Genomic DNA, 19710 nt, shown 5'->3' with positions numbered 1-19710 from the left:
GGGTCCCTGACACCCCATACACCATAATGTCGGTATGCACTTGCTGATGCTTCGGGGTCTCTGGCACCCCAAGATTATCTCAAGATCTTTTATAATAAAATAACAAAAATAACAAGAGAAATGATTCCATATATTTTTATATATTATATATTATTTATAAATATTGTAATGATATATTTGTAAATCACAAACGATTTACAAACAAAATACACTAAGAAAAATTAAAAATAATCATATTTTATTATTCCTTCCGGCTAGCTTCATGTAGGTGACTATCATATAAAATCAGGAGTATAAATATCTATATATATAGAATCAGTTTGTTGGTTACAAAAACATGTTTCCAGCTTATGCTTACTTGTCAGCATATGACAGGCACAAGAAACTTATAAATGATTATTTGACAATACACGGGGGTTCGTTGTCATCCTTAAAACGGGACACGTATGTTAAATCTTTTAATTAGTTTTTTTATAATAATTTGATAACCTTGTCACTGCTTATAATTCATGAATGAATTAACGTCTTCTAACTTCTGTTCAACATAAGCTTTAAATATTTCTGGATCAGATTTATTTAAAAGTAATAAAGAAAAATGATAAATTTGTAAACCTTAAACCGAGCAGCTCTTGACGTTTCGGCCTGTGTTTCGAGGTCCCGAGATAAGACGGACTATGACGTTATTAAAGAAAACCACAGATTTCTATGGGATGAGGATAACGATGAACCAGATACATGGGGTGCTAAGTTGGCAAAAAAGTATTACGATAAATTGTTTAAGGAATATTGTATAGCTGATTTAACATATTATAAACAGAACAAGGTAATTCTAACTTGATTATATTATAAAAGAAACAAAGGTAATTCTAACTTGATTTCTAAAAACTAATATTAAATAGGTTGCCTTAAGATGGAGAACAGAAAAGGAAGTTATCATTGGGAAAGGGCAGTTTGAATGTGGAAATAAAAAATGTAAAGAAAGAGAAGGGCTTAAATCTTGGGAGGTAAATTTTGGCTATATAGAGCACGACGAGAAAAAGAATGCTCTTGTGAAGTTAAGTAAGTAATAAATTGTTTAAAATCTATATGCTTAAAGTATATGTTGATCATTAATATATATTTTAAGGATTATGTCCTGAGTGTTCAATTAAATTAAATTATCGTTCGCAAAAACGTGAAATAAAAAGACATAAGACATTGAAAAGATTAGGAACAAATTCTGATATCCATATAAGTACATCCAGTACACCTAGTACTTCCACAGTGACTGTTAAAACTGAAGATGAAATAGCTGTAGATAATGTAACTGAAGCTATGGAACAAACGGATAAAGATGAATCTAATATTTGGAAAGAGAAACCTGCTGATAATTTGGAAAAAACAAGGGAAGAAGAGTTTGAAGAATATTTAGCAGATCTGCTAATGTAAATGGAATAAAATTTTGTTTATAAAACATTATAATATCAAAAAATTATTTATTGCTGATACCATTGAAGAAATATAACAATTTCTATACACAACACTAGTCATATTTAAATAAATATAATTATAATCATTATAGCTTTATTCTGATTAATACGTAATCGATATTTTATTAATATATTACATGATAATAAAGTATAGCATATATTTTTTCAACTTTGATACATGGAGTTTACTGATTTGCAAAAAAATCAAATTTGCAATAGAAAAGAAGTCTAGCACCAACTAACATATATATATATATATAACTAACATATACCATACCATATATGTATTATATATATATTGTACAATAAATAATCATAACTGTTTATTTTATTGCAGTCGAAGATTTTCAATCTCAGTAATATACACAGCTGATAATAATAAGTTTCTAATATAATCATTTACAATTCATAAATTTCATTTTCCCTATTATTATCAGTACATTTCATAAATGAGGAAATAATACATTTTTGTAATAATTTTCATTAGCTCATTCAATTTTACTATCCTATTCGTATAATTTCAGTAAGCTAAAGTTTCGCGTAAAAAGACTATCCTAATTAATCAAACTTACAGTATTTTCAATGCCTGTAACACTAACTATACTCGTTCAATTTATGGGGAATTTATGTTTCATAAGATTAAATCTATAAAACATATGATACATATTTGAAGAGGTTTGATATTAACATATTTTGCATAATGCAAATATCTATAAATTCCAAATTTATTGTGCGAGAATCATATGTACCAAAAACTAAAACACAACCAAAGAAAAATATTGATAGAACGGCTATCACTTTTTATCAGAAAATAATTACTAGTATAAAACAATGTTTAATATTATACACTTGATCGACTTCTTCTTTGAAGCATGATAATAATTTATGAACTCACAAAGGAGTATATAAATTTTTTAATGTATCTTCTATTATTTTAAGCATACGTTTAAATAAATATGAAGCAGAGTCAACAAGATATAGATTAACGTGCAAACTAATATACAATGCATTTTACAATAATTCGTAATTTGCAACTTTTCAAGTCATATTATATGACAATAAATTCAGTTCCAACACATTAACATCTATATACTATATTCATACCGAATTATTTATTTCACGGACACCGTTGTGAAGATAAAAATAATACGAAGGAATTTATGAACTTTTTCTCTATTGCTGTTATGTAAATATGAAGCTTGCTAATTATAAAAAAGCTCAATGAATTTGAGAAAAATTCTTAAACATAGCAACCAACTAGCAAAATCGCAATATTATTCCGTGTATGAAAAAATATTGGAATGGCATATAATAATCGACATAATTTAATGAATTTCATCAAAATCTTTAAGTACAGCTATCATGTGGTAGAATTGTACTAAATCTTTTAATTCTTAATAAGCTGTCAAAGAGTGTTACCATAAAAAATAATTCAATTACAATTGGAATTCCTTGGGCATAATCTTACATGATTTGCTTGTTTCTGGGAATCGCTATCTTCGTCGCTACAATCTTCATCGTGTGTATGTGTTACATTACGTGGAGTTTCAGGTCTTGCATGTGGTATTTGATTGTTGGGACAATCCACGTACAATGTTTTCTATAAAATAATGAATAAAAATCAATTAAAACTTTTCTTATTCTATATAATACAAATAATTTTTATACGTACAGGAGGTTTACTTTGTTCTTCTTCTTCCTCATTAAGCTTAAAAGTTCGTGATCGACTAATCATCGGTGTTTCCATAACAAATCTTTGTTCGTGAGCTACTGTACTCTCATGAGGCATCTTAAAATATGAAATTAAAATAAAATAACACGTCTTACAACGTACTAAAGGAAAATAATAAGTCTATCAACTTACCAACATGGCGGGAGCTCGAAACATGTATGAAAATGGATAATAAATGAGATTTAAAAAAGTTGCTGCATATAAATCAGCGTACCTCACTAGCTGACTACTGAAAAATGTTTGTCTACTACCACTACGGAATAACGAACCCATCATTCCGTATGATAAATCCATTTTGTGCGTAACGTCTCTTATCGATGCCCGCAATTTGGAAATGTCAGGTTTCTCTTTTGTGCTACTATCTAAATTTCTGAAGAAAACCAGATGTAAGGAACGATTACGATATTTAATAATTAATGTCTTATTAATTATTATATTTACTTGTACATTTCTCCTAACATAACATCTAAATTTTGTAACTCAGCAAATAATTGACATTTGTCCGTCCAAACATGAAGTTCTTGAACCAATTCAGGTACTATTAAGAACGTCCTCCAACCCCTAATTTTCTTGCTCTTTAAAATATCACCAAATATATGATCTCCAATATATAATACGTCCTTGCCTTTAGCGCCAATCAGTTCCGTGAAAACATCACAGGAACCTCCAGAATAAACTTCACCTGTTCGCATATAAAACATAGTATGTATTACTAACAATGTTATATTTAATTAAAGTGTATTTTCTCAATATATTACCTACCTGTATGAAGTGGTCCTTTATGAGTTCCAAGCTTTAAAGCCCCAGTTCTGGTATCTACTTGTCTTAGAATTGTACCCTCACCAAAGAACAATGGTTTCCTAGCGTCTACTACGATAGTATCAAAATAAGTTTTCCAATTTCTGTGGGGTTCGTCAGACTGTAAAGAAATCAATGTATCAGTATAATTAATCTGTAATGTCCTTTATTTTTGTGCAACAATTGTACACACACCTTTGCTCCATGAGGAAAGTCAAATAGATAAGTCATAATCTTATCAGTAAAAACGTAATCGCTATTTGTTAAAAGGAACACTTTCGCTCCGCTTTCTCTGATCCTATTCAAAAACATTGGTAGCCTTTGATCTTTCTTTACATATTCATCGAGATTCTCAATAGTTTTTGATTTAAGATCACCGTGGAGGTGGATCCAGTCCACCGCGTTCCTAACATCTTGAAATATACTTTTGAAGCTCATCGTTAGTTCACCTTCTTTCACCCCTGTCTTTTCGCGGGTGTATTGAGGCGAATTCGTGAAAAAGTCTATCAAACATGCTAATAAATACGTTTCAGGGAGATTGAACAACGTATTGAGCACGTATACCCTGGACTCGTCCAATTGTAAAAATTTGTTTGGATAAAGCTCGTATACTTGCGAACTGAAACAGAGAAAAAAAGTACAAATGATCGATCGATTGACCCAGTTTTAATAAACATGTTCAGTGTTTTTACTGTTGCTTACTGTTTCAAAAATTCGAAGCCGTGAACGCAAACCAGAATGTTTCCATAGGCATCCACTTTAAGAAGATTTCCATAAAGTGTGTCGAACCATAGTCCTCGTACCGGAAAACTTGGGTCGTATTCGAATGCTTTGATTTCTTGCGGGTATCCCAGAGATACAAGACGGTCCTTCAATAACGTGAAACCCAGTTGCTCGTACTGCGGCGACTTATACTCTATAAAAAAAATATTATAAATTTGAATATACATATTTTTTTTAAAGAATTAATTACTACTCACCCGCCAACGTGTAATCCATATCGAAGCCATAGAATTTGATATTCTCTAAATGAAGACTACGGTTGACAAAAATTCTGTAACAAAAGTAAAGGAATAAAACTTAATAGCATATTTTTTTATTCCAGTAATATAGTCACATTTAGTGCAGATTAAGTACATGTGAAGTATTGTTTTTTTATTCTTCTAATCCCAAAGAATTGAAGTGTCTTTATATTTTAGGAAAATTAGGAATAATTGTTGTTTTAAAATTATGACTGCAAATTTAAGGAAATTTTGGAAATTAGAACAACTAATTAATTTTCAAACCTGTTTGTGGCAACATGTCTAGCTTTAACGTGAGTTTCCGAGAAAACTGTCGATATACGAGGCAATCTCATAATATCAGAATCACTCATTTTTGGCATTACTTGCATGCCATCTTTGAAAACGTTCATTTTCTCGTTAATTAAGAGCGTGTAAGTTTTTCGTATATTCGAAATAGGAATAAATAGTCAACAGTTATGAAATTGTATGTTTTATTTCAACTGTTGTTACCATCGTAACGAACATGTTTGCATTGAATTTCAAACGAAGAAAGTTTTGCGAAGGTTTTAATACTTTAATTATTGATTGCAACGATTAAATTACAGAATTTAAAATGAAAATTATATAGCGCAGTTTAAAGCGTACAATAACCGAACACGCTAGGCTTCTCTAAGAAAAATAGCGCAAAAAGTATAAATAATTAAAAAAAAACATTTGTACTATATATTTTATATGTATTATATATATTACTATATATTTGGGGGCCCCCCTCCAATGCGGGGGGTATTGTATTACAATGATATAACATATACAGGAAGTAAAAAGAACAAGATGTTTAATATAAGTATCAATAAATAGAGCAGGAAAAGATTTGTTACATCTATCAGTTCCGCTTGTGGAAAGAATGATAGATGTTATCCGGTTGATAATCTCATTTGATTTATATTGAGTTGGGTAGCTTCAACGAGTGTTCATACCTAATTAAAACGGACGTTAATTTATTCGTGCGATGATAAAGTATTGGCACAATTTGCATTCCCCTCTTCACACGTTTATATTAAACATATATGTGTGAACTTATTACACATAAAATCTCTTTGATGACAAAAGACAAATTATGATAATGATTTGTTACTAGATCAACTTGGATAGTGGATTTTCAACGTATGTTGTAATCGACGTCAGATATCGATACTAATTCTCGAAGCGGAAGTAGATTTTCCTTTTAAATAGAAAGCTTCTTTTTTTCAATTAAAAGTTTGTGTTTTATACAAAAATAATTGCCGTCATATGTTATCTTTAAAATGAAGTTATTTTTATAATTCACTCGTAAAATGATACGTCAATGTTACTTCTTATGTAAGTGATATTAGGGCGATAACTTATCGACTGGTTTGTTGGATATTCAGCAATTTTCTAACACAAGAGAAAAAACGAGGAACTTACTCGTTTTGGACGTTGCGTCGCGAATTCACGAAATTCGCAGCCGGTAAAGCGTCGTCATTCACATCCTTCAGCCACATTTTTCGTTATTTTCAAATAATCATCGGCGCCTCGTGATCGATATGCGTACCTGTTAGTCGGTAATAACAGCTTCGATAGAATCGAATCGATATAATGGATAGAAAATAGGAGAAAAGCTCGGTGAAAATAAAGTGAAAGCAAAATTTTGTTCCGCAACTCTTCGAAACTCGTAGTTTCTAAATATGAAACACGCAGTTGATGTAATATCTCAAGAAGCTTAATCTTTTAATTATTAATTTTCTTGTATTAACTTCGGTGACGCGCTAAATGTTGAGGTTACTTTACAATTTACTTATTATAACACAATAATCATGGTAACGTTTTGTTCGTTGCTATTTCGTATTGTTCTCAACATAAGCACTGTCTAGCAGTTCGTGCGAAAGGAATGAACATAGATTCCAGGAAACGAAGATCATTATTCCACATCAGTGATGTCCTGTTGATTAAGTGACGCATCAATTCGACGAACTGCACGTTTTTAGATTAGAGACAGATAGAAGATAAGAGCTACGTACATGATTTTTCGGATAATTATTAAAATTAACCATGATTTCGTTTCTGGGTCAGCCCTGAGATTTCGGGGATCCGAGGCGAGCTCCGAAAAAGGGCCTCCTCACATAAAAAAGTACCTCAAATAAAATTGATAAAATTAACATTAAAGCTTGTATAACTAATTTAGATTTGCATTTACATTCTTACACGCAAAATCATTTTATGGGGGCCCTGGACCTTGGGGGGCCCTACGCGACCACCCAGTCTGCCTAGGCCCAGGGCCGGCCCTGATTATCGCAGACGCGTATCTTTTGTCACGGAAAGGTTATGGTCAAGAAGGTATCGCTACAGCACGGATCAGGCGGAAAATAAAGTTATACAAAAAATATGTATTCTACAAGATAACGAAGACAATACTTATCTCAAAACAAATTAGTATAGATGAATGCATTTCTTTTCTCAGCGATTTACTTAAGCTCATAAATAAATCATCCATTCATTTTAGAACGTATGTATGTAAATGTATAATATTATGTACAATTAACGAAGAAAAGAGAAGAAGACCTAACGAAGTAAATTATTGCATTGTTTTACATAATTGTATAAATGACGTGTAATTTATGTCGAATGCCAATGCCGTACCGAGTACATTATTCCAAGAAGCGGTATCTACAAAGCAAGTATTCTACGTCCGCTATCATCTTGTTTAGTGTGTCTCTTTTAAAGAAGATCAAAGGTTTTATTCAACTCGAATTTAGGAACATACATTTGTTAATATTTTTTTTTCCTTTTTAAGACCTACGTAGAACATTTCCTATCCTCATATGTCATAAACGATTGAAATACATCCAGTCTATGGTTTTGAAGATCTAATTACAGGGCTTTTTGAGAGATTGATAAGTTTATCTTGTTAGTTAACAAGAAATGAGAAAGTCAATTACATATATCGCACCATGTATGACCCCACGCGTCGCATATCAATACTAAAAAAAAAGGAGAATTTCCTTATCGTTATCGCGGTAAAGCAGAAATATTAATAATCACTTAAGACGAAAAATAAGCTGGAATGAAAGTATGGATTAAGTTCACATTACGTCAATTTATTTTAGATCAATTTTACCTTGATGCAGATTATTTTATTTATGTCACTGACGTACACGATTTCGATTACATTTATCGCGTCACTGAAGTTTATTTTATTGTAGATAATACTTAAACAAAATAATGAAGTGTATTGTTGTTTTATGAGACATTGTTTCTTAATAGGGTTCAATAAGTAGGTGAATACACGTGTAGTTCACTCAATTGACGCCTTAATTACCTACTATTTTATTTCGCTTCTATACTCTTCTTTTTCTATTAAAATCAATATATGTACACTAAATGTTTTTTAATAAAATATCACTGTTTTATACGGCACTGTTTCTTGTTCGAAAAACAAAAAGAAGAACTTTTGTCGATGAACGAGCCACGTGAAAATCGCGAGGAAAAAAACTACGATCCGATCCGTTCGATGATCAAACATCAACTGATCCTTGACTTGCCGAGTAAGTGGTTAATATCTGGCGATAGGGATTAATTCATCGCCTTCCGGACATAAATCCGGCCTGCCTCTTTTCAACATGCACACAGATCACTTAGTGTTACCAGTTACAACTGAAAATATTCTTAAAATAAAGGTAGAAAATTAACTAATATTTCATGGTCACATAAGTACGTCACTTATGTTGCAGTGTACCGGTAGTCGGTATTTGGGAATACACTGAAAGAGACACGATGCGTGCCAGAAGCGGACTATGAACAGCCATCTATGGTTATTACGTAATAATAATTTGAATATGAATGATATTGTTCTCAATATGCTATAATAATGTGTAACATTTAATGGAATACGTAAATAAAGGATACAGTATAGAAAGATACTATATTTTAATGACTGAACATATCAATCTTCGTTCAGTGAAGTTTACCATTTAACGAGGAATTCCAATTTGTCTCACGAAATCGCGTGCAATACTGAACCACTGGAGGTGCAGAAATTGCATTTGTGATATTTTCATTTATGGCTTGAACTTCAGCACAAGGTGTTTCAGACACGAAGCTGTAATAATACTCAAGTGTCTCGTAAACAACTTGTCATTTTCTCATTGATATTTGAAAATATATATGCACCAAACAGTCGCTGCAATAGCACCAATTTTATCTTCCACTGAAGCATAAAACTTTTACCAAAAACAGTGATAAGAGGAAAGCTATTCGATAGTTTTAAATGCCCGCTGAGCATTTAAAACGCTTATCATCTAATGCTGATAAAGACGGATTTTCATAGAAAATTATTAACAAGTAATTAACTGCAATGTATTATATGATTCTTTACATAGAGTTTATCAAATGCTTCTCGCTAATTCTGTTATCGTATAACCATCGGATTTCAAACTATTTTCAAGTACAATTTTGCTTTCATGAAACATGTGTGTATACATATACACTTATCACTGTACAATCTACGTATCGCGAGTCAGGTTAGTTTCTGCTCAGTTCATACATGGGAACTCCTTCGTTACCGACCTAAAATTAGACCTCCCAAACTCGACCTTTCGATACAACCTAGATTTTATTGGAACTTTCGATCCACTGTTACGTAATCTCAGATAATTGCCAGAATTTCGTTTTCCAGAACAAGTATTTATTAAGAAATAAATAAAAATGAAAAAAAAAAAAATTAAAGAAAGAGTTAAAATGAAATTAAATTAGATTTTAAACTAGGATATTAGAAATTTTAATAGATAATTTATAATATTTAAATATCTTCATGTTATAATTACTCTAGAAATTGCTAGAAATTTTGAATTAGAATATTTTCATTAAAAAAAAAAAATCATTTAGCTATAAAAGATCTAAACGGGGTTAATATTCTATAAGAAAAAATAATAATAATAAAATAAATAGAATAACAAACCATTCGCGCGTAAATAAGGCAAACAAATATGATACGATTAGAACAGGAATGTCCATATCAAATGTGTCCATAATTCTAGAGTAATCTAAAAGTTATAATTGAAAGCTTCCTTGCTAGATAATCGACTTGCCGCTATTAAATTATTCAACCAACACTCTAGAGCACTGTTTTAATTGCTCTAACACGAATTTCTTTCGCAGTTTGGTTCACGCTATTGACTTTCAGTTAAGTCGGTCAAGCATTGCGCGAGGATGCACACATATACGTATGAGTTTCTGCTAAGATATGCATCGTCTACACTTTCTCTCTGACTATTTTATTCACTGTCCACATCACATCGACGTTCTTTTAAAAACGACCCATTAAAAAAATCTGAGAAACCTAAGATGATAAAAAATGTCAATAAAAACTCGAGAACAAGCCGGAGAAAAAACGTAGCTGGGTTTTTAAATCTCAGGAAGCAATAACGAAGGATAGAATGACTAACGACGGATTGCTTCATCTTCATGGAAAACTTCTCACTCCGTTATCGGTGAAATTGTTACGTATAGATAAAAGCGTATGAAATTAAGATCACTGTTTCGATCGTAATTCAGACACACGCGTACGTCCACTTAGCTGTCCCGGCTAAAATTAAATTCTAAACATAACTAAAAGCACGTTTCCACGGCGTCTTTTGCTTTGTTCGAGCAACAAAACTTCGCTTTAACTTTGTATGAGAAAATTTCATCTATCTCAATTGAATAGACATGGTCGAGTTAATTCATTCTGTTACAAGATATTCCTCGATTGTCCCTTAATTATTTGAAGCAATAAATAAGCTCCTGATGAATAGCCAACGTGACAACCTAATCTATAGACACCCTCCTGGTAAAATGGATTCCTAACAACGTCAAATTACTTATACTGTGTCAAAAAGAACAATGGATTCGGTAGCGCTTGTAATTCAACCTTGTATCCCACATAACATAACACATATTTCATTATGCGCATCGGAGGAAGGTTTATGCATACGTTTAATCATTTTACAAAATGGACGTTCATGTTTTCTACAAGGTTCGAGGGCCTTACGTTGGGTTGAAGCTACGCGTGAATCAGCACATATTCTTTCAATTTTGAACCTTCTTTTCGGATCCAATCGCGTCATAAGTCGGGACACGTTGTACAAGTCACGTAGCCTAGACCTGTTTGAGTGATCTCAGAATCCAAGACGAGTAATCTCTGCAAGTACAACTAAAAATGGTTCAAAGTTGAAAAATAACAGAGACTATGGAACGCTTGTGATTCAGTTTGTTTTTCAAGACAAAATAATTTGTCTTTCTTTATAAACTGATAACATTTTTCAAATTAATCTATTTTCGATTATCCTATTCTTTCACTTAAATGAAAAAGCCTGGCGATGACGGAATTGTAGCTGGAGCATTTTGTAACATGTTTAGTGTTTTCATTTGTTTCTCGAAGATACTACGTTGCAGACAGTATTTGTCGTCCCACTCGTTATCAGAGTTTCTCATTGCCGACAATAAGCAAAAGGAGAGATAACTAAGAATTAACATTATTCAGCGTTAAATCGAATATCCACGCTACACCTTTATCACGCACGATCGTTACTTTATACCTGTGCAGGGTATTTCAAAATAGTGGATCATTCTTGAAAACAAGATGTATCATTTTAACGCGGAACTTTCCTTTCAATGCAAATTTTCAATTGCTTTACATAAAAAAGAATGTACACAATAGCTTCTGTCATAATTAAGAAATGCAGTGACCAATCAACAGGAAATTTCCAAAACTTACTGGAGAACAATTAGAACCGATGATTCATCAATCCAACACAAGGTGCTAAAAGTCTGCATTGCAGTGAGAGGAAGTTACACGTGTATATTTAACGTAGAAACAACACACCTAAAACCATTTATGGGCGAGTAAGAAATAAGATGTGTCATTATCAAGACTCTTCCCTTTACTTTCACAAGATCCATGCGCCCTTCATTCGGTTAACACTTCTTTTGAAATACGTTGTAGATATACTTATTACATGGAGAGTGCAGATCGTTGCAGATACGCGCGCGCGCATTATTGGCGGACCAGGAAGAGACACCCTCAAATATATCTAATACTCTTTGATGAACTTGATATAATTAAATTTCAGAATTTTATGTGGTAATATTAATGATCCAACGTTCACTTTGTTAATAAAGGAATTTTTAAAGAGTTAATTATTTGATTGTAAGAATAAGTAAATGAATAAGAATGTATGGGTGTTCGACAACAGGTGAAAGATTTTTTAAGGAATGATTCTAGGGATCAAAATAAGATGAAAATCAAGAATGACGAAATAGCGTTTGCGGCTTTGTTTTCCAGTAATTAACGTTTAAAAATTCGAGTAAAAAGCGCCTAAAACCTGCAACCTGCCCAGCACCGACGACCAAACGTCAGGTAAGCAGGGGTGTAGAAACTTACCTCGTGCTTTTTACTCGAATTTATAAACGTTAATTACTGGGAAACAAAGCCGCAAACGCTATCTCGTCATTCTTGATTTTCGTCTTATTTGGATCCCTAGAATCACCCCTTAAAAAATTTTACACCTATTTTCGAACACCCTGTACATATTTCAGGAATAAAGGATCAATCCCCAATTGTCAGAATGAACTGAAGAAATTTACCTGTGACCTAATTCACGTTTGTCTGTTCTTATGCCGTAGTTGACCTCATTGTAGCTATCCAAGTATTGTTTGCTAAGTTCGTTTCTGGTCATTCTCATGCCGGTATCTAAAGGGAAGTTGAACATCGACTGATGATACGACTCCTCGTGGAAGATGTTCAACTCATCCGGAAAACGGACTTTGCACCCTGCTCCAGAACATTCGAATGCTGGTTACTGGCCAAGGAAGAGCTTCACCAAAAGGTATAAGAGAGAGGATTGTACAAAAGAATATTTCTTTCTATATAAAATAAATGAAAAAATTGAAAACAACCCTTTCAATTATGATTCTAATTCTAGAAAGATACCAGTCCGAGTAGTTGATATCTTATCACAGAATGAAAAAGTACGTTGCACTTTCTAGTATCACGTGTAGATTGGAATATAGATAGAAGGTAGAATGAAGAATTATTACCAGTCTTGTTTGGCGACGTAACCAGCAGATTTGGATTCTGACGATTCATCACGGACCAGTTGCGAAATTATTCTTAGAATATTAATCACTATTAACCGGGAAAGATCGAAAATATTTTGTTTCGTTAACTGACCAACGCGAACGACAACGATGTAATGAGCAAGTATAGCAAACATTTTTGGACGCGTATAGGCGAGCAAACAACACAGAAAAATATGGCGAGAATAGCAACGACGATAAGAAGGCTGCAGGGGTCATTCGCGTGACGATAGGCAAGAAGGAAAAGTACACAGAGGCGTGATAAGGAATCAATTAAATAAACATTGAATTCACTGCAGTCATGAATGAAGAAGGAAGATTTTTACGACTCTTAAAGAGCCCGTATGTCTTCATCCAAATTTCAACAATAGAAAATAATCAAATTACATTTTTCTTTTTCCTCTCACATAAATGATATACCTCTTACTTGTTCGATAACTGGAAAACTCATTGTTATTAAAATATATTTTTTTTGTACCGTTACGGATAAGCAGACGTTTCATTTTTTAATTATTATGTAAGAATACATACTGTTGTGCCATTTTTTATCTTACCCACTCTCAATTATATTATTCCAGCAAATAAATGTGTCTACTTCTACCGTGTAATCAGAAGCTAAATGATGTATAAATGTAACAAGCAAAAAAAAAGGAGAGTGAATGTGTAGTGAGTGAAGATAGTAATTTTAAACAAGGCGATTGCAAGGAAACGAACGAGTTTTCCTTATTATGTTTTCTATTTGTTCCATACAATTTATTCATGTAATTGTGTAAATTATTAGTCACGAATAAGGGTACATATCAATACCCGAGGTGTGAGCGTCCGCGGCAATACAATGCACGACAGTAAGTATCTATAAGTTTTGTCGCGTGACTCAAAGTATTCAACGATCGAGGTGAAAATAAATTAAGCTGAATGAGTTATTTTCGCACAATATGATCGTGCCACCTCTTACGTCCTTCACAGTTTTGCAAATATATTACAAATTTTTTGGGAACTTAACATAAATATTGATACGATAAGAGACGAGAAAATAATTAGATAACCATCTGCCTGAATCACTTGAGTTTCTTAGAATTAATATTCAATAAGAATACTAAATCATTACGGCATTGGATTATCGTAATAATAAGGATTAACGACGAATGATAATTAATTTTCTCATGATAATGTCCAAGTAAAATTATAAAACAATTTTAGATGTACTTTCATGAAATTTTTTTAATTAATTTAATATCTCCAAACAATTTTTGTTTGTATAATTTAAATAATGTTCTCGAAATAGATTGTTTTATTTTATAGACTTTAACATGAAAAAGAAATTACTAACCTTTGGCTAGCTTGTCGATACCACTTTTTAGTGCCGGTAGGATCATTTTCGTGTTGAGGTGTATTTGGTGCCGTGTTTTCATGATCTCCATGCGAATTACAATTTTCCAATTCCATGATTATCTGGAAAGAAAATTTAGAACAATTCGTTAATTTTCTATTCGTTCAGCTTCCATGTATCATGAATTTGAAATATTTACTACAGGAATATCACAAACTAGAAATCACTTTATATTGTTTTAATCGTGAGTTTCGATGATTTCATTATTTGTGAAAAAAATCATTGTTGCATATGTTTAATGAAATGTTACAAAATGTATGCATTATGAACAACAAAGCATGTGTTGCAAAAAGCTTGGGAATTTTGTGAATTATTACACTGACGCTGATACGGTATCCGTTAACGAAATTTCTTATCAGTAGCATACAAGGACGTACCCAATGCAGTCGAATTTTTAGGAATATGTTTAATATCTTGTACAAATATAAATAACACAGTTCAGAATAAGTTTTTTTGTATACCGACACACGATACACAACCTGTCATACAAGTACTAAGTACTAACTCAACACTGTCATACAATGGAAAACGTCACCGCGAACTTGGGTCAATTCACTGAATTGCGTTGACCTCCGCGCAGGTATACCAATAGAGAAAATCAAAGTATTCCTATGAGATTTAAATTGCCGAAATGTCGATGACGCATGTGTTACGATATTTGAAAAAGATACAATGGAATAAATATTATAATCTCAATTCATGATAACTTAATCGAATATTCCTTATGAAATGAACAATTTAATAACGTAGATCCAACTTACAGTTAATAAAAACACTTCTTAATTTTCTTTTTATCATAATTTAACTCATTTACAATGTGTAAAAATATGTAAAATATAGTTACAAGAAAAAATAACTATATAATAGTCAATATTACGTATAATTCTTTCGTCAATTATGATAACATATGTTCAATTATATTACAGAAAATGGCTGCACAATATATGTAAGAAAGGTAATAGATTAAAAATAAATGGCGCCAAATCTATATATTCGAATATTTAAACAATAAAAATAATTATTATTAAAAACATCAAATATTTCTGTATCCATAATATTATTCAATAAACTAAAAGATTATACATATTTAATAAATAACGATGACGAATACTTGAAGAATACGTAACAAAAAAATAAAGTATTGAGATAAGCAAGTAATGCGCACAAGTAATAAAATTTTGTAGAATATGCGACATACTTAAAAACTCGTTGATTCATCTCTATATTTCCATCTTTCGTATCAGCATTTTATCGATGATTTCAATGGAAAGAAGGAAGAAGGTAATTATCAGTAAATGATGCACCTGCCAAACAGTTGAATTGTGAATTTCACGCGGATCACTTTGACCTGCAAAGGCGGCGGACGAATTCGTTCGTAGCGCCGTGTATAACCCGTCCGTCCGCTGTCGTCTGAACGCCATAATTCGAGGTAAAATTCCATAGTTCGCAACTTTTGCAATTTTCCACGCGTCCGCGGTACACATCGTGTACTCAACAACAGTTAAAACGAAGTCCCGAGGCCCCTGTGGCCAAACAGTTACGTTGCATCCTCTCTATTGCGTAAAATTAATCCGATTTAAGTGACCTCGACGCGACATAACCTAACAACCCTGTCTGCTGACAATTCCGGACGACCACAATACGGATCGTGTCCATGTTTACTCTGTTCTGTTAGAAACACACGTATGAAATTACGGCTCGAACAATTGGAATGCGTCAGGTAGTGCATGATCATCGAAGTACCGTCACTTATATTTCATTCTAGCCCAACCCATTTTTTTTTTGCTCTCCGTTTGGGCCATCCCACAAAACTGTGTCATGTTCAAATCACCAGTTGTCTTTTATTTGTTTACAAATTTTAGCATAATTCTTATTGCAACATCCGCAATGATTTTTTACATTTCTGCAAAACAACACGTGAATACATAAATAATAAAATCACATAACCTTTACATTGAATTCATTCAATTTCATTGCAAAGCTTATTAATTAAGAATCTGTTTTTCTGTCATTTTAGATGATATTAATTCTTATACTTATTTTAATTAACTTTGATTATTTGTTTTGTCATATTTCTTGATGTTATGTAATGTTAATTATTTTCTCAACTTTTAGTTTAATGTATGAATATATTTTGATACATTTTATTTTTATATAGCTATAATTTTTCTTATGTTATGTATCTACTTATTTTTTGCATGTTATGATAAATAATGTATATTTTTTGTATTCATTAATGTTACAATAAATTTCATTTTTATATAACAAGAATTTGTGTTTTATTTTCTAAGATATTGTACAATATTATTGCACCTTACATTTATATTAAAACCACAAGAGTTGATGTTATTTATTATTAAAATATAATGTAATTAACTATGTTCTATTAAAATTTGAATCAAACAATATTTTTATATAAATACATATCATCTTTTGTCTCATATAATGTATTTTTAACATTATCTTTAGTTTTATAATTATTCTAATAAATTAACATTAATTATCAAAAGCAATGGTGTGTTAAGACATCAAACTTCCTAACAATTGTGGCCTAAACACTTGAAGGAATTTGATAAATCAGGAAGATGAATAATCAAGCATTCAGTTTAGCAGAAAGACTTATTCCTGCAACTTATGTGCAACAAGGTTTGAATGCAAAAAAGACAAGAGAAAATCTTATAAGACATTTCATTGAACATGTAAGATGTTAATTAAAATTCTAATAATAAAATGTACTAATAATTCATATCATATGATTATTAATATGAATTTTTGAAACAGCAAAAGTGGCCAGAAGAAGGATGGGATGATGCAACCATTGAAGCTTTTCTCTCAGATCTATCACAAATGGATAGCAACAACTTTCCTTCTAACTGCAGTGTAGGAGAACGCGAAGCAAGAATTGTATCAAACATTGTAGCAAGGCGACATTTTCGAATGGGTCATGGGATAGGTAGATCAAGTGATTTAGAAGAAGTACAACCAAAAGCTGCAGGAAGTAGCCTAATGTATAAATTAACAAATGCTTTAGTACTTGAAGTTATTCGATATATGGGTAAGATTATTTTAAATTCTTTAATATATATCCCACAAATGTAATATACTAGGAAATATTTTTATTTCAGGTGTAAAAAGTATAGCAGGTTGTTTTCTATCACCAATGGCTACAGGCATGAGTTTGGTGTTATGTATGCTAACATTTAAGCAAGATAGACCTAGAGCAAAGTATGTGTTGTGGCCTAGAATTGATCAAAAGTCAAGCTTCAAATCAATAATCACAGCTGGATTAGAACCAATTGTTATTGAAACAAAAATAGTTGGAGATGAATTGAAAACAGACATGCAGAGACTGGAATCTCAAATGGCAGCTCTAGGTGAAAGTGTTGCTTGTGTACTAACAACAACTAGTTGTTTTGCACCCAGAGCATGTGATTCTATTGATTCAATTGCAGCACTTTGTACACAATATAACATTCCTCATTTAGTAAACAATGCCTATGGGTAAGTTTTCATGTATATATTGAAATTTTGCATTATATTAGTATTATATTTTTAATTGCCAACAGCTTACAGAGCACAAGATGTATGCATCTTATACAAGAAGCGTCACGGAAAGGTCGCGTCGATGCTTTCGTTCAAAGCACAGATAAAAACTTTTTAGTACCAGTAGGTGGTGCAATTATTGGTTCATTTGACAAGAATCTTTTGGATCGCATATCAAAAATGTATCCGGGACGGGCAAGCGCAAGTTCTATAATGGATGTAATGATAACGTTGCTTAGTTTGGGAATGGCGGGATACAAGCAATTAATAACGCAACGTAAAGAAATGTATTCATATTTAAAAGAAGAGCTCGGTAAATTAGCAGCAAGACACGATGAAAGATTATTAGATACCAAAGGAAATCCTATATCAATGGGAATGACTCTTCAATGTCTAAGTCATCAACATGATAACAAACAGGTTACAATGTTAGGCTCAATATTATTCCTTCGCAATGTTAGCGGTACAAGAGTAATAACAACAACAGAATCTAAACATATTGTTTCACACAAGTTTGAAGGTCTGTATTTAATATAATGTGAAATATATTTTGATGATACTTAAACATATTTTATTTTAATCAGGTTGGGGAGCACATAATAGTAATTACCCAGTACCATATTTGACTGCTGCCGCCGCTTTAGGTATGAAGCGATCAGATGTGGATATATTTGTACAACGATTAGATAAAGCTTTGACTAAAGTAAGGAGGCGTTCAGCTCCAGTCACACCAACAGCATCTCTTGCCGGATCTAGTATTAATGGAGATGCAGGAGGTACTGGAGGTCCTGGAGAATCAAGCACAGCTTCAACTAGCCGAGCAAGTAGTAAAGATAGTTTGAGAAAATGAACCGTAATCAACGCAACTGGCCAGTCGAACCAGTACATTAATTTGTAAGTAAATTATTACTTACATTCTTACAGTTGCATACCTCTAAAGAACAATTTCAACATCTGAGAAAAATTTTATTTAAAATTAAATTAAACACTTTATTTCAAAAAATTATATTTTTATGATTTGTTTATTTAAAGCTCGTTCGTTCTATGTTTGAAATTACTTTTTAACTAATTGAAATATTTAACAAAAATTTTTTCATTTTATTGATTTATTAAGAGCTTATAGTTTATTAGAACAAAAGTATGTTTCAAAGAGGTATGTAATAAGAAAATGTGCTGATTCGTCTGTCCACTTGCGTTGTAATATCGTTAATTGCTACGAAGTAAAGAAAGGGAGTTCCATACAAACCACATTAATACCTAAACTGACTAATATCGGAACTGATATTTGAGAAGAAAAGAGAAATGTTGGAATATATATTTAAAGATATTAACTGGTAAGCGCTGGCCGCAGAACTATCTGTTACATTATTTTATGTTGTAATATTTTTGCTGTTTTAAAGCAAGGTATACGCATTATTTCCATGGCTTTTTTCACCTTTTACTTTTGTTTTTTATAAATTATAAATAGATCAAGCTAATGTAAATTATTTAATTTATATTCTTTTCACTTAATTAGTCAGTGATTTATTTTGACTCAAAATAATATATCAAATTTATTTTTATTTAGAAGTAACATAATTCTATTGATGGTTATAGTAAAAAGGCGTGTTACTACTTGTAAAGAGAAGTTTATAGTAGATA

The 19710-nt window shown here is 31.9% G+C and overlaps 3 protein-coding genes across 13 annotated transcripts; 2 read left to right on the top strand and 1 right to left on the bottom strand.

Annotated features, from left to right (window-relative positions):
• The first annotated feature begins 246 nt into the window (after positions 1–246).
• On the top strand, positions 247–1455 carry LOC114876771 (protein FRA10AC1 homolog). Its single transcript, XM_029188580.2, has 4 exons — positions 247–444; positions 655–823; positions 900–1059; positions 1127–1455. The coding sequence occupies exons 1-4, from the start codon at positions 338–340 to the stop codon at positions 1426–1428; spliced, it is 738 nt and encodes a 245-aa protein (XP_029044413.1). The 5' UTR covers positions 247–337; the 3' UTR covers positions 1429–1455.
• A 3-nt stretch (positions 1456–1458) lies between these two features.
• LOC114876766 (cytosolic purine 5'-nucleotidase) lies at positions 1459–16151 on the bottom strand. Of its 9 annotated transcripts, none has more exons than XM_029188563.2 (10): positions 15831–16151; positions 14467–14588; positions 4980–5053; positions 4702–4915; positions 4195–4618; positions 3964–4120; positions 3643–3883; positions 3334–3571; positions 3142–3258; positions 1459–3069 (listed from the first exon to the last, which is right to left on the bottom strand). In XM_029188563.2, exons 1-10 carry the CDS (start codon positions 16008–16010, stop codon positions 2902–2904), a joined length of 1935 nt encoding a protein of 644 aa, XP_029044396.1. In that variant the 5' UTR covers positions 16011–16151; the 3' UTR covers positions 1459–2901. The 9 variants fall into 9 exon arrangements, with proteins under 9 accessions (XP_029044396.1, XP_029044402.1, XP_029044401.1 ...); XM_029188569.2 differs by lacking the exon at positions 15831–16151 and adding an exon at positions 15725–15824; XM_029188568.2 differs by lacking the exon at positions 15831–16151 and adding an exon at positions 14904–15083.
• On the top strand, positions 15868–19036 carry LOC114876768 (O-phosphoseryl-tRNA(Sec) selenium transferase). Of its 3 annotated transcripts, none has more exons than XM_029188575.2 (6): positions 15868–15955; positions 17037–17225; positions 17308–17581; positions 17652–18027; positions 18093–18589; positions 18654–19036. In XM_029188575.2, exons 2-6 carry the CDS (start codon positions 17112–17114, stop codon positions 18917–18919), a joined length of 1527 nt encoding a protein of 508 aa, XP_029044408.1. In that variant the 5' UTR covers positions 15868–15955; positions 17037–17111; the 3' UTR covers positions 18920–19036. The 3 variants fall into 3 exon arrangements, with proteins under 3 accessions (XP_029044408.1, XP_046142949.1, XP_029044409.1); XM_046286993.1 differs by having other exon boundaries at positions 15894–15955; positions 17052–17225; XM_029188576.2 differs by lacking the exon at positions 15868–15955 and adding an exon at positions 16161–16246.
• The last annotated feature ends 674 nt before the right edge of the window (positions 19037–19710 follow it).

The sequence above is a fragment of the Osmia bicornis genome, chromosome 9 (assembly GCF_907164935.1).
Source record: "Osmia bicornis bicornis chromosome 9, iOsmBic2.1, whole genome shotgun sequence".
In the NCBI taxonomy this organism is placed as follows: Eukaryota; Metazoa; Arthropoda; class Insecta; order Hymenoptera; family Megachilidae; genus Osmia; species Osmia bicornis.
The sequence above is the reverse complement of the archived record's forward strand: the minus strand, read 5'-3'. Positions and strand labels throughout refer to the sequence as shown.

What these genes read in the sequence shown, in the direction of transcription:
- LOC114876771 (XM_029188580.2), top strand. Translation starts at nt 338, where the DNA reads ATGTTTCCAGCTTATGCTTACTTGTCAGCATATGACAGGCACAAGAAA. An exon ending in CATATTATAAACAGAACAAG is followed by an intron (nt 824 to 899) that starts GTAATTCTAACT and finishes AATATTAAATAG; the next exon opens with GTTGCCTTAAGATGGAGAAC. An exon ending in GAATGCTCTTGTGAAGTTAA is followed by an intron (nt 1,060 to 1,126) that starts GTAAGTAATAAA and finishes ATATATTTTAAG; the next exon opens with GATTATGTCCTGAGTGTTCA.
- LOC114876766 (XM_029188563.2), bottom strand. Translation starts at nt 16,010, where the DNA reads ATGTGTACCGCGGACGCGTGGAAAATTGCAAAAGTTGCGAACTATGGA. An exon ending in ACAATTCAACTGTTTGGCAG is followed by an intron (nt 14,589 to 15,830) that starts GTGCATCATTTA and finishes TTTTCTTTCCAG; the next exon opens with ATAATCATGGAATTGGAAAA. An exon ending in TATGGATTACACGTTGGCGG is followed by an intron (nt 4,916 to 4,979) that starts GTGAGTAGTAAT and finishes TTTTTTTTATAG; the next exon opens with AGTATAAGTCGCCGCAGTAC.
- LOC114876768 (XM_029188575.2), top strand. Translation starts at nt 17,112, where the DNA reads ATGAATAATCAAGCATTCAGTTTAGCAGAAAGACTTATTCCTGCAACT. An exon ending in TAAGACATTTCATTGAACAT is followed by an intron (nt 17,226 to 17,307) that starts GTAAGATGTTAA and finishes TTTTTGAAACAG; the next exon opens with CAAAAGTGGCCAGAAGAAGG. An exon ending in TTAGTAAACAATGCCTATGG is followed by an intron (nt 18,028 to 18,092) that starts GTAAGTTTTCAT and finishes AATTGCCAACAG; the next exon opens with CTTACAGAGCACAAGATGTA.